We start from the raw sequence: 14,863 nt of genomic DNA, 5'->3' as shown, positions 1-14,863 counted from the left end.
GGTCCAGAATAATTGTTACTTCGTGCTTCTACCCCAAAACAGACAGTGTTTCTTAAGTGTAAACACACTACTGCAATGATTTACATCTTTGGTTATTTACCTTAAAACTGTTTGCTTTTTAGAGAAACAGTTTTATTCTTCCCACACCTGCACTGGAGAAAATTAGCATGACTATTGTACGACATGTATGTTATAAATATGCTACAAAAAAAAAAAAAACATGATAATTTCACATTAAATGTATTGGTCTGTAGTGCACTGGTAACCTTTGAGTGTTACTTACCGGTGGCACAACAGTGCTAACATGCTGGCTTCAGTTTCCTTCCATAAGAAATAAAATCTATGTCTAACGCAATACAGTTTGTTTTTAGATTTCCTCCTCTTTGTTTTCATTCTGTTCCATACCATGTTTTATATTGTATGTAATATCAATATAATAGTAAGTTAGATTTTTTCTTCTGTTGACTTTCTTCTGTATTAATATCCTAATGTCGGAAATATCCAGAACTCAGTTAGTGATTTGTGCTAGCCCCAATCCAAAGGAGCTATAATAAAATATGATCACTGTTGCTCCCTTTAGATGAACAGTGTATGTCATTCAGGCCTATTTAAGCAATTATGCAGTTCGTGCAAACTAATGCAATTTTGGCTGATTATGACATTTAAATAGTGAAACAGTATTCTGGGTTATTCTGAATGGACTGTATGGCAAGATGAAGGCAGAAATGTGATGGCCTCTCCTTGCTTGATCTCCCATTTACAAGAGGAGGTGGTATAAAGTAGGCAGTGAAGCCCACAGTACTTTGAATCCAGGTTCGGCCTGTACTCTCATCTTCCATGCATGACAGTGACCTAGCTGATGACCTCCGCGCACACCGAAATGCACTCCTGGTGAGAGGAACCCACCGCCCACTCCAGCAAGCCTCATCCCCCTCGGGGCAGATCAGAAGCCATCATTACCATAGAGACTGCTAGTCGGGATCTCCGAGAGCTGCGAAGAAAACTGGGACAAAAGGATGTAAATCACAAGTAACAGGCCGAAGTTCATCGGCAGGTGAGGAGTCCACTGTCCCTTGTCACATTGCCCTTGTGATGTGTTTAGTCTTCCCTTGTTGCTTAGTCTCTACCCCTCCCAAACCCCCCCTGCTGCCCCCTCCTCCCAACCTCCCCGCCATTCCCTTGTCTGGGAAATGAGCCACAGGGCGGTTGGAACCGGATCTCAATTTCGCCCACTTTCCTGAACCTGTGAAATGAGGGAGAAGAGAGGATCGACATGACCCCTTCGGTTTGAGGAGCCCAGCTGTGAAGAATGCAACACAGATGCTAATCTTTGAATTTCCTGTCCATTCCCCCTGGAGGGCTTTGAGACACTGTGTCAAAGAAAAGGTGATCCGACTGCAAGTATCTACGGTTATTGGTAGCTATACAACTGAAGGCATGCTAACGGCCGAGGCTTAAATGTCAGCATTATGAAATGGTTAAATGAGTGTATTTTGGATGTCCAATAATATGGCTGAAGCACAATAGGCAGGAACCCTGATGATTCCCAAAATACATTTTATTTGTCTCAAAGGTTTGTAGTGGTGAGCATGTTATCAATGGCAGAACAAAATATGACATAACTCTTTTATGCTCATTTCTCGACTACTCCATTTTCCAAAATACAAATTCAGTTATTGAACCCATATAGTATCTATCAGCAGTTCTATAATGCATTAATGCATATCTCCATCACTGTCCCTGTTTTCTTCAACCAAACTCCAAATGATGCATTGAAATATGCCGTAAAGTCCCATCCTTCTTCTGTCTTAGCAGGCACATGTCAAGATGTATGTCAGCCCTGCAGTCACAGGGAGGCTGGTTAGTCTGTTAGAAGTTTAGTGCTGTGTGGGCATGTCCCTCTGCATCCCCCTGCCCGTCTCTCTGTCTCAGGCCGTCCCGGAGGAGCTGTTTTAGGAGGGTGAGCAGGCGATGCTGGATTGTGCGGCTGTGGTCCACCTCCTCGCCCTCCGCTGTCTCGGCACAGTCCTGCACCGCCCGCTGCAGCGCCACCTGCAGGGGGAACCCGGCTCTGGCACCCAGCAGTGTGGGCGAGAACCAGTGTCTGAAAATCTTGTCACAGATCACCTGGGGAATGGAGGGGAGAAGAATGAGCTAACTGAGGAAAGCTAATGTATTACAATGCCTGTCTGAAAAGTGAGGGATTTATGTCATTCTGTGGGGATGGTGCAATAAGAACTAAAAATGGGTAGAGCTAGCATGTGCTGTCAGAGAGGAATGCTACTTTTTTTTGCTAAAGCTGGGCAAAGACTTTTGACTGGCTCATGCAAGTCAGTGTGCATAGCACACACTACAGTAGCTCCATCGATTTCTGAGTTACTGAAGCCTCCCTTTCCAAACACTGCATTTTCCCCCATCGCATATCTTGCTTTTGAAGCACTATGCTGCTAATAAATCTGCGATGTCAGCTCCTTGAAGTCTAATAAATGTTACTCCAATGCAATTCAAGGTCACTCGTCTGTCCTTTTTAAATGTATTTTCTGCCTGCTTTAAGAAGCTTATGCCATGCAATATTCATGTGCTTTCAATGTAAATTATTTGTTATTGTTGCCATCAGCCATACTGATTATATACTGCTGAGAGTCTGAGTCACCGTTTCCCATTCTCCTTGTTGAAGACAAATAAACAGGGCTTGCTGAGAGTTGTGATGAGTGTTTCAATTCCACATACCTGTGGTGCATAAATGGGCCTTGTCAAGATGTGCCTCACAATTAGCTTTGCCCCCTGGGCTTTTGGAAAATAGCAAAGAATGAAGCAAAGGGAAGAGTTTGTGCGCTGTTGCCCTGAGAAGTAGATTAGGCACTCTTTCTGCGGACAGACTGGAAAATTGCAGAGTTCCACTCTATAAATCCAGTATCAGTGTTTGAAAGTTATCTGCTGCATAAAATTTCAAATTCAATTATGCTAATACTTAATCAAGTGTATGACTGGCATGAAACCTTTCAAATTTAATTATGGGAATACTCAATCAAATTCAAGATTGTAGTGGCATAACTGAAGTGATTGGTCCCAAGATTCTTGTCAAATAGTGATGTGTCTCTTAGGACATTGCTATATGGCAAATTAGGAAATGATAAAATGTATATGCTTTGAGTGTATTAAATTACACCCATCTGATTCAGTTTAAACTTTGAAAAACAGTTTCTACACCAGATACGCATTCCTATTTTCTCTTCTGCTTATGAAATGTCTTATTGTAATGTTCAAAAGCATCAACACAAACACTTCTGACACTGACCAGAAGATCAGCATTGTTGTAAACAAAGGAAACTTTACTGAAGTCTAATTGTTATTTTAAAAGTATAATAAGGCTGAGTATAATGACAATTTGTGTCAGTTTCATAAATCACTTTAAATATAGTTTTTTTTCTCATCATCTGCATGCACACATGGGCTTCATTATTTTATGTTCTTTGTCACTGAAGCCAGACTTTGATGAAAGTGTTTGATGAAATATATTTGTAGACCCAGCTGACTTTATAATGACGATAATTATCATAATCAAAACAAACAACAAGGGGTTCAAAAACACCTGCACATGATAAGAATTGAGCAAGAGAATCGGCAGGACTGATTATATGTATCTGAATTTTAAGACACACACTTTCATTACACTGTTTCACTGCCTTTATTGCCTACCTGGAGGTTGCTGTTAATTCGTTTTGAGCCGCACTTGTTTTTATGCACATCGCACTTCGAGATGCAGTCAAAAAAGTTGCAGTCATCGTCACTGGTGCAGTTCTGCTCTAGAATGTCCTGCATTTTGGGCTCAAAGAAAGCCATGTCTACATCAATGGCCACTACCTGCCCAACAGCAAAGACAAAAGGGGATGAATATAAAAAACATGTAAGGCCAAGCCATAGCCAAATGTAAATGCAATTTACAGTAATACAGAAACCCAAAGAGCATGGAGGCTTCCCGTCTAATGTTGAGCACTTGCTCAGTACATAATGAAGGGCTACAAGCATCTGGGACATGCATTATGAAAAATAAGCCAGTGCATGACACAGTATCTGTCAAACATGTTTCTAAATTGGATGCTATAAAAATTTAATTAATACTTGAATATAAATCAGGCCATTATTTCTATGTGCCCTTAGCAAAATCCCTCTATATGACAGCCCACAGATACACCAGGTGGGAATCTATCCCTATGAACTGAATGCAAGATAAAAGAATAAATGTTATCGTGACATTACCACACTGATGTCAACAAACATGGAGGAAAAGAGAAAAGAGAGTCATAAAATATGAATGCAAACATATTTTACTGTAATTACATGGCACACAATGAGGCTGTGAGCCAGGGTTTTGGGCTTGTATTGATGGAGCCCTCTGGGTATTCATTTTGTAATTGTGACTAATTGTGACTTTGTCAGCTTTTATAGTAAATAATTCATAATTATGAATAATGGCACCATATGCTGTGCCTGTACCTGTAAATTTAAAAAAATGTATTTTACACGTTCATTTACACGGAATATGCATGCAAAATTGCCAGAACAAGAAAAGCAATCACATGTTTATAGGTGTGGCTGTGTGTGGAAATAATAATAATTTGTAATATATCATTGATGGCACTGATAATATTTTCAGCTGATGTATTATGCTATTTTATCTTTGGCAATAAAAAATCTAAGTCATCTTTTGAATTATCAATGTGAGTAATCCTTGTGATGGCCCTGTATGTGAATGAACAGAATGAAAGCTAATACATATGACTGATGGTGGTGAATGGGTGGAAAGCAGAGTATCACTTGGCCCAGCCCTCACCGTGAGATCCTTCCTGATGGCAAAGTTCTCTGGCTTGATGTCGCAGAGGTGGAGGCGGTGAGAGAAGTCATTCTCGAAATGCCGCACCATTTCAAGGAAACTGAGGGCAATCTGGTGCACCATGTCCCTCTCCATCCAAAACCCATGACCTGAAGAGAAGGAGCTGGAGAAGGAGGAGGAGGAGGTTCCATCCCCTGCTGACCCAGACAGGCCTGAAATCTCCTCCAGGGAGAAGAGGTTCTGGTTCCAGGCGTGGCCGGCGATGAGGTACTCCACAGCGTAGAAGTGCCCGCAGGACCCCAGCACCTTCACTACATGCCGACTGAGGTCCTGCAGGATTTTGAAGAAGGCGTACTCCTCCTGCTGGAGCAGCGACCAGAGGGAGGCCAGCTCGGCGCGGGAGTAAGGCCGGCCGCGCTCCCGCAGGCGCTGGCTCCACAGCTGGGGCACCGTGGTGTTCCGCACCTCCAGCCCCAGGGAGCTCTTGATCTCCAGCATGGCGTAGAACACGATGTCCATGGGCGAGAGGTCGGGGGCGTCCTGGTACTCCAGCAGGCTGAAGCTCTCGTAGGAGGAGAAGTTCTCCAGCTTCGACTTCAGCACGACGGGCACGCCGCGCCACTTGGCCTCAATCACCTTCTTGCCGTTCTCAAAGTACAAGCAGCGCTTGTACTCAAGCTGCCTGGTCACACACAGGTCCTCACAGAGGTCTCCTGTCAGGACGCCCTGTTTGTACTCCTCGCACTGGAAGGGAGACAGTGAACAGAGGCCAGCAGCACGTCAGCCTTGGATTGTATTATTACTTGTATCATATTACATTACGACCTGATGCTATTTAAAATGCATATGCTATCAATTTTGAGCAAATGTTTTGCGTTTTCATACAGGTACTGCCAAAAACTACATACTACTTTTCAAAAACCATGGTTTTTAATTTACTCAAACCTCAGGGTCAGTATTTTATGCTTTCAGGGTTGACACCGAAAAGATCTGGTAATCGTTTATCTATTTATTTGAAAATCCCATTTTTCTTTATTCCCAAATAAAGAAATTTGCTTTCTTGCGTTGGAGCCACAATCTACAGGGCTCAGTTTGTGTTCACTTGATCACAAAACCTGGTAAGGAAAGTGTCATAGAAAAGCAGTTTGGCAGTTATTTACCATTTACATTGTTGCAGCTGTTGCTTCAGAAGAGGTTAGTCTGGCATAAAACAATAGTTATGAGATGATCTCATCAGCATCTTTGATGATCACATCAATTCCAGAATTTCTTTAAGATCTCAAATTGCCCTTGGGTATGAGTTTGTCTCTTTAATCGGTTCTTTCTCACATCCTATCGAACAACATTTCAAAAATGCAGCCCTCCCAGTAACTTCAATAATCTTGATAATGGATCTTTTCATGGAAACTGGAAGCATTTACTTCTTTTGATTTTCAAAATACTCTTGGCCTATAATATTAAGACTCTTGGGTTTAAACTATGGCAGCAATCACTAATAATTTTTTTCTGGCCCCGGTGACTAACTTAGACTTCTTTTATATGTTATGGTAACACCCTTCAGTGAAGATCCTAAGGGGAGGTAGATAGTAAGGGAGGGAGGGAGGGAGGGAGTGGGAGCTAGAAATGATTTGTGTTTGAGGAGGATTACATTAAAATCATTTTCAGCCACATTCCAATGTAAACAACTGTCTTCATGAGTCCAGAAGGATGGCTAATGGCTTTAACTATGTAGCATTAGCACGTTAACAAAATGTATGTTTTCCTTGGCATGATCCATCATGATGTTTTATTAGCAGAGATCCTTCATTTTGCTCCCATTCTTTTCTACTCCTTCCACAGGTTAGGTTACATAAGCACAGACAGAGGAGTGTTTATTCTAGAACTAAAACCACAATAATTCAAGTTATTACACGGCTTTGTTGAATGCTCTATTATGATCGGTCACTTCTGGTATTCTATGGTAAAATATTTCTGAATGATGACTGCTGCTATGAGTAACAGACTGCTTTAACTTACAAATCACTTTGCAGAAAGAAGTGCACTTAATTTACAAATTAAAAGACAGTACTTCACCGTTAACTTACTCCAGTACTCCTGTTTGCCAATACTCCCGCATAGGTCTATATTATCTACAAGAACACAATAGTAAATTTTTCAAAGAAATTTTTCTTTAAAAAAATAAATAACTCTATTTTGTGTCAAATTGTTGACTGATTTCTTTCAAAAGGAAATTAGTCCTGTGACATACGGGATAATCCACTTTGAGGTGGTCAGCTAATGTGTAATGTAATCTGTTTTTGACTATATGCTCTTCTGTCAAATTCTAGACATCAGCTGTGGTTTTCCTAGGCACTATATTTGACAGCTGTCTCTCGCTTCTGTTTCGCCTTCATGTGAACTTTGAATACTTTTTTTCTATCCACAATGGCATTTTAATTGTATTTTCCAAGTAAACAACTATTATGATATCCATATAGTATATTTTACCTAATGAATGAGACCAGTTACCTAATATAAGACATTATATAAGACCAGCCACCAAATATAAGACATTGGAACATTGTTTGTCTACCATTCAGGGTAGGAATGATACCTCTTCCAGAAAGAGGCTATAAAGTTAAAATAATTTTAATAGCCTACATTCATTGCTGGCATTGTTTTTTTCAGATTTTTATGGTAAATCATTAGTGCCATATCTGAACAAATTACCTTCGTGGTTGGTTCATGTGAAACCATTTCAATGTTTGGAGTATTACAGGAATTGTATGAACTTAGGGATGACCTGAAAAGCAACATAGCAGTGGCACCGCTGTAAAGAATTTGCGAGCTGACATTTAAAAATCATTTGGTTTTGTGCTTGTTGTAAGTAATTTCCCAAAAGGCCACATGGAAGACAAAGTTAGTCTTTCTTATCAGATGCAGTAATCTACTTGCGGTCAGTCGGAATCAAAAGAGGTCTTTGTTGGACAGGGCCAGGCATCGAATCAGAAAGAGACACATTCCATATTCTTTCAGCTCATATATATTCAGCATACAGCGAACAAAAATACCTCTTCACACTCAATATAATTATGAAATTTCAGTTGACATTTGCCAAAATCAAGCAAAGCACATTATGTATGGATTTCTGATCTCGAGGGCAATTGTAGTTTAGACTAACTTGCACAGAGGTGCATTTCAGTTTTGATTAATAATTGAACCTGAAATATATTTACAGCTCGCCCTTCATCTTCTCAGAGAAAAATGTAATATCTATATGTGTTGCTCATATGAGTAATATATAAAGAAGGACTTCATATTTGGAGACTTTTTTTAAAAATTACACCCTGGGCACTCTTATTCTTATAAAAGATACTGTTTTTTTCTTTGTTGTGAGATTTTTTCTTACACATCCAGCATTTGGAGTTCAACAGAAGAAAGCTTGTGACTGCTACTTATTGAAAAAATAAAGGGCTGCCCAAGAGCTGGTCAGTGTTGGCATGCAAAGAATGTCCTGAAATGGTGGTCCAGGGTCTTAAATTTCTCACACAGTTCTGGATAAAATGAGTGAGTGTTGAAATGCAAAACTAAGAATAGACCCTTTGTGTCTGACAACTGTGTGACTATTAGCATAAAAACATATATAGACATGCAAATATGGCTTAATATTCTTCTACTTGGAAAAAAAATGAACAATCCAGGGATTATTTTCAATCTCCAAATACCAGTTGAAGTTTCTGCAATAGAGGACTGCTTCAGAAATGCTCTTTAATTGTATGGAATGCAACTGTGAAGTGGCATTTTGAGTGGAAAAAATTACAATTAAATGCATTCATCCCTAAGATGACAAAAAAGAATTGTGAGTAGCTCGCTTTATCATGGTTCAAGGCCGTATCTTAGAGTCGAGTCAGAAAATCCCCCAATGATACTATCCATTTATACTGTAAATTGTAGTGGGGAAAGAGACCCAAATATAATCTTGATGAGAAACAACTTTCCAAAGAGACAAGTTATGAAGGGCTGGGACACTGAAACACTACCAATGTGTACTCATACAGTACAGACAGAGGCTTATCTTGCTGAAGCTTTTCTTTAACAATGGTATATGTTCATCTTTGGTATATTCATTTTATGAGCAATATATTTAATGGAACATTTGAGAAACGTAATCTAGCAGTGCTTGGGATAGTCTCCCCTTTGTTTATTTATTAACATTAAACAATTTGCATTACAGTTTTCAGTAAAAGTGACAGAGTTAATAATTTGTTCCCCTTCTACCACACTTTTTTTGCATATGCAAAATTGTGCTGAAATTATCTTTCCTCAGTCTCCCTTTGATTCCCTATAATTCTCATGCTGGGAAAAACATGCTCTTTGTACCTTCTCAAAGCTTCTTGAGCTAAACCCCAGCATATTTATTTTTTCTGAAAATGTCTTCGTGGAGCTGTGTAGCGGAAGATCCTGCCTGTTTGCTTGTCCTCCATTACAAGCAGTTTGCTTTACCACTCGCTCTGTTTCCTACAGTATAACACAGAAGTTTACTTCACTGTGGCCTTTCATGCATCACACTGTAGGTCAGAGAATAACCGCATAGCCTGTTAAGTTCATTACCACTGATTGGTTGTTTCAGGGAAGTTTGAAGAAAGTGAGACTTGCACACTTGCTATCGTGCTCCGAAAAACAATAAAGCTTCAATGCAGCACAGTTAACATTTCGGCTCAGACACTGTTCTGATGAAGGCTTGCTGGCTGACATGATGTTAACTGTGCTGCATTAAAGCTTTATCATATTTTTGGAGCACTATACTAAGTGGGCGAATCTCACTTTGTTTAAGTTTTAACACTCTTTTGACTATTGGGCTGGTGTGCATGCATTTAGCTACTAGGCTGGTGTGCATGCATTTCTTTGGACATTACAATTGTTTCAGGGAAGGATGTTTAACTAGCCTTTATACTTCATAATTTGATTATTATAATGTTATAGGGTTGATTCAAACATTTAAGAAATGACTCCAGTCAGAAATGCATGTATGTGCTCTAGACAATAAAACATCTGTCAGGCTATTGCAGGGTCTCATTCCTAACTTGATACTCTTGAGATTGTATTTTGAAAAAGGAAAGGAGTCCAGCCTTGCATTTCTTTCCAGGTTTAGACAGGTTTGTGACAGATTAAAGAATCACTGGCTCAGAGTTTGACAAGATCCTTTTCCCCGTGACTAACTTCATGAACGATGGAGTCTAACTAAGAAATGATGTCATGTAGATCAAATACTCTACAGGCATTTGAATTTGCACACCCCTGGTCACTTCAAGTATCTGAGGAGATTGATGAACTATTCTTTGCCAAGTCATAAATATTAACATGCCAGCACACAGAGTTAGGTTGGGTCAATGTCCTGACAACTAACAGATTCTGACGGGGGAAGGACTGTATTTTTTCACTAAATGATTTCCACAGACTCCCTGTGGTTTGGCAGCCTCACCCACCATTACTGCATTCAGCAGACCTGTCGCAAATACAGAGAGGAATTCCAGTATAAACAGACTATTTCTGCCTGTGTGGCTGCACTTCACCTCGAAACATAATGCATTCAAATTACAACTGAAATATAATAATACCCAGGTTAATAACATCTATTCAGAACTCCACTTTTGGGAATGGCAATTCCTACATTGCGAATAACAAAAGAACGAATAATGAGGTATTACAGTCAAAGGAAAAATAGCCTATTGAATCCGTCTAGAATGGCTTCAATCCATGTACTGTTTTTACTGTCCGTGGTATATAAATGAAAAATACAGTAGCCCTACAGCAGCCATACATTAACGTGCCAGGAAAAAAGCTCTGTGCCATCCATAACTCAGGGGTAGAGAACGGTAGCTGAGACCTGAGAGAACAACGCTGGGTGTGCGCACAACAGATGGCGTGATCATTAAAACAGGGACAGGCTGCCCCTTAGCTCCGTCATTTAAAAATTAGGACATTGATTGTACTCCGAGCAGAACTCCAAATAGGCTATAAATATACTTTGAAGCGACATGTGTGCACTGCTCAACTACAAGGGTGGCTTGCTCCCAGTTTCACCGGATTACAGTCTAATGAAGGTAATATACTGAGCCGGTGTCCTCACCCACTCCCTGGCTCCCGTGTCTGTCTTTGTAAAGGAGATTGCCCGAGGCTCGTCTTTGTGTGTGGGGTAAAAACAGGCTCAGGTTGTGAAGAACTCTGACTGCTTTTTGTTGCACATCACAAAAGGGGCGAACTGGCGGTTACAGCATGAAAAGAAAACACTTAAACGGAAGTAAATAATACAATAAATAGTATGTATGGGTCGGAAAAGAAAAATCTGATAATGTGAGAAAAACAGGTGTGTGACATGCAACGCTCTACTGTAATTATAAAATCAACCCAAAACATTGGAAACCTAGCTTCCGAGGCAACTGCTTAATTTTGAATTTAATTAAATTAGTTAATTAATTTACATTCTAACACTCAGCATTTACAAATCCATTACATTGTTTTTTGGCTAATCTGTGGTGTGATATGGTGTTAAAATTGATATCATCAGAGATTCAATCCAAGGCTACTTGATGTATACTTCACTGCATTACTGGGACCACAGATTTAAAAGTGTATCTTGGCAGATGAACAGTAGAAAAAGGTATTTCCATTTCCCCAAGCAAGTTCCTGTTATCTGAAGATATGCTTACTTAAAACTCAAGAAACCATGGAAATGTGAATGGAACCAAACTGAATCACATTACTTTTTCTTCATCCAGCTATGACAGAGTGCAGCTGTTTGCTCTCTCTCTCTTTCTCTCTCTCTCTCTCTCTCTCTCATTTTTACCAGCTGTTGTTTGGATTTGTCTTTTGGCACAATGCATGGGAATCAAAAGGGGTTTTAAGGGATTTTAGAAACATATATTAAGGTGAAAAACACTTCTTTAAAAGGAATCCAACATTGATAAGCAATGTACAGTACAGTACACAGAACCATTGTAAATAGAATTATGAAATTAAAACTCAATGCACTGGAGTCTGCCATATATCTCCACATATTAAGGATTCATATGAAGAGGAACTGATACATTTGACAACTCCACTACTCTCATTTTTTTATTCTTTCATGCAATATTGTACCAGGAAAGTTTGTACACCTGGGAAAGCCACTTAATCTTGCCTGAGTGCAGTCACAGCTGGCTAAATGTCTTTCAGAAGGTGAGAAAATATGGGCAATGGGAATCACTCCGAATAGGAATGCATGCCGAGCAGACAGGAAAAAAAACATTACTGCATGAAGTAATATATACAGTAAGCAATGTATATAGAAAAACAGTAACATATAAAGTGATTCCTTGACATTTGTGATGACAAATCTTGCCCAAATTTACTGCTCAAAATTAAAAATGAAGCCAAATGCAGCCTTCATAGGTCATTTGAAGCTGTGGTATCATTTCACTGTCACTGGTTACTGCACCCACATTTGCCTACAAGACCAACAATAACACACATGAAGCCAGCATTTATATTGTGTTAGTTTTGCGAAAACATACTTTTACCACGGTCAGCGTCACACCACCAGTTTATATCCTGGAATAGGTGCACAGATTATGAAAGAAAAACAACCCCAGATTTAGTTACGTCTCGCCACGGTAGAAATTACAACATTCCCATGCAGTAAATTCCTGGCTGGTTGACCGACACTGAGGAGATTTGACAGTGGTTTGAGCTTGACAGCGTTGAGGTTATGTGTGGGAAGGCCAGCTCAACTGCAGCTCTGTTGCTCTAGGCATTGAGCCAAAAGGAGTCACAGAAGCCCGAGTCTCGGTTTGCAGTTTGACCCATTTGTCTTTTCCATGCAAATTTGTCATCAGAACATATTACAGTATGATCACACTCTGAATGCAGTGGCCAGCTGGTGGAAATAGTTTGAGATCAGTTAACACATGTGCGAATGCCCATTTGAGTGATTCATATAACAAGTAATAAGAACATTAATTCTCTGTTTTGTTTGCTGATTACTGCTGGCTCAGTTCAGCTGGTCACTCCTAATTTTTTTCTTCACTTTTTTTCCCCCCCAATCATTTTGCACCTGCATTACAGAAATGTAAACCCCAAGGGCTAGGTTGTGCAAGCTTTGAATCTTTTTTAATTACTGCGTGTTCCTGGCTCCTGAATTAGTTCCCTCCACCTATTTTCTGATGACATCATAATATTCTGCTTGCAGTTTCTAGCTTAAGCTCTTGCTTTTGTCGTTAGCCTAATCTTTTCACCCATGGTCTTCGAGGTGGAACTTTACCACATTTCCTAGTGGATTGCAGTGTAAGTGACTAGTGTTAGGCATTACCCTACAACCCTTCTCTTTCTCTTCTTTGCTTTCTCTGTCATTTTCAGATTTTTGTGGCTTTTAGTGGAAAGATATATTTTTTTTCCCCTCTTAAAATTCTGTTGCCATGTTTGGGATTTCATATAGCAGGGAGTCTTGCGCTTATAAGCTGTGGTGCACAACAGAGTCATTAGCTTGTTTCTGCTATTTCGTGCTAATGTAAGAACAGATGTTAAAACTGTCAGTGCACAATAAAAAAAACACACTTGTCATTATGCATTCAGCTGAGGCATCAATCAATCATTTTAATATTGTGTGCTATAAGGTAAAATTCCTAACAAGGAAAAAAAGGTGAAATTCCAATATCATTTCACCATGACTTTTTCTCTGGACACCAACCTACAGCTAATCCACAGGATGTCCATCTGAACACTCTGTTGATTGCATTATTTCAGGTTTCAGTGCACCTTTTTCACAACTAAATTTACTGTCCATTAACCCGCTTGACAGGCACATAAAGATGCTGTTGTTAAACCTAATGCATGCATAATTAGAAGACTGTAGCAGACAATAAAAACAAGTCCCCTTAGTAAACATCACAGGAGCGCCTTGTTTCTCCTGGTTTTTGAAGCAACTTGATTAAAGACATAAATCTCACATGTGCAAAGAGGAAATACAGAGGCAATAGTCTGTTTCTACCACCTCTGTTTTCATTGATCATTTAAAAGGAACAGTGCATTAAGTTTTTGTACAAATTAAATAGATTCCTTCTTGCCCTCAATTGTTACGGTTTCCTGAAAGCTATCTGTAGTAAAATTTTATCAAGCAATGTCGGAAAGAATAGTGTGTGAATTTGACCTCAGTGTTCTCACTTGAAACTGTTTTTGACAACCTGAACATGATTTTTGTGAGAAACAGAAAGACTGCATGAGGTTGTGTGAGTGTTTTTAAATGTTTCTGTGCATGAATATTCTAAGGAAATTCATGTGTAGAGAGGAGTGCACATGTATATGTGCATGTACAGACAGTACACACAAACACACACACACACACACAGACACACACATATTTGGTTTTTAAGAAGCATAATAAAAAATAATTGAAAGCCCCTACCACTCTCTGAAGGACCTGCTTGCTCTTGTCGTCGGTGCAGAAATCGGAGAAAATGGTCCTGTGTACAAAGACCAGGCCATTGAGAAACACCCAGAACCCGAACCAGAAGAGGGCAAAGAGGAGTGTGGTCCTCCGGAAGACCCTCAGACCCAGTCGCCTGAGGATGCAGCCCCGTCTGGGTGGCCACATTGCCCTCTGGGATGACCCACCCTGGCTGTGCTCCCACCCCTGCCCCGGCAGCTGCCCTGGCTTCTCAGGAGCGAGACGGCACCGGCCTCTCCGCAGCCACTGCTGGCATCTTTATGAGAAGTTGCCATCCAGCCTCCCGGAGTTGAGGTGCAGTGGCTTTCTGCTCATAGAGCTGGCTCTCTCTTCTCTCTCCCTGCCTGCTTCTCATGCCTGCTCGCACTTGCCTGCACACACACGCACACACACACACACACACGCACGCACACACACTCACACACACACGCAGGCACACACACACACAGTGGCGTCCACTCCCACCCCTTCAACTCCTCCTCTCTCCCTGTGCTCCTTCCCCTTCTGCTGAATGGATGCGGTTCCCTGGGCGTGCTTCAGCCACTCTCTGAGTACTCAGCCAGTGAGCT

General features: G+C 40.4%; 1 protein-coding gene and 1 long non-coding RNA gene across 3 annotated transcripts in view; one reads left to right on the top strand and one right to left on the bottom strand.

Annotated features, from left to right (window-relative positions):
- The window catches only part of LOC118224738, an 18,898-nt gene extending 16,197 nt beyond the window's left edge, over positions 1 to 2,701 (top strand). The window contains exons 3-4 of one of the 2 annotated variants that reach the window (XR_004764692.1): positions 849 to 1,054; positions 1,202 to 2,701. This is a non-coding gene — a long non-coding RNA (uncharacterized LOC118224738). Of the gene's footprint in view, positions 1 to 848 lie in introns of both variants that reach the window. The other variant, XR_004764691.1, reaches the window with a different exon arrangement.
- On the bottom strand, positions 1,541 to 14,863 carry LOC118224737 (divergent protein kinase domain 1C-like). Its single transcript, XM_035412399.1, has 4 exons — positions 14,253 to 14,863; positions 4,835 to 5,578; positions 3,700 to 3,864; positions 1,541 to 2,127 (listed from the first exon to the last, which is right to left on the bottom strand). Exons 1-4 carry the CDS (start codon positions 14,439 to 14,441, stop codon positions 1,870 to 1,872), a joined length of 1,356 nt encoding a protein of 451 aa, XP_035268290.1. The 5' UTR covers positions 14,442 to 14,863; the 3' UTR covers positions 1,541 to 1,869.

Source organism: Anguilla anguilla, chromosome 4 (assembly GCF_013347855.1).
Source record: "Anguilla anguilla isolate fAngAng1 chromosome 4, fAngAng1.pri, whole genome shotgun sequence".
Taxonomy (NCBI): Eukaryota; Metazoa; Chordata; class Actinopteri; order Anguilliformes; family Anguillidae; genus Anguilla; species Anguilla anguilla.
Note: the sequence above shows the minus strand (reverse complement) of the source record. Positions and strands in the feature narration are given on the sequence as shown.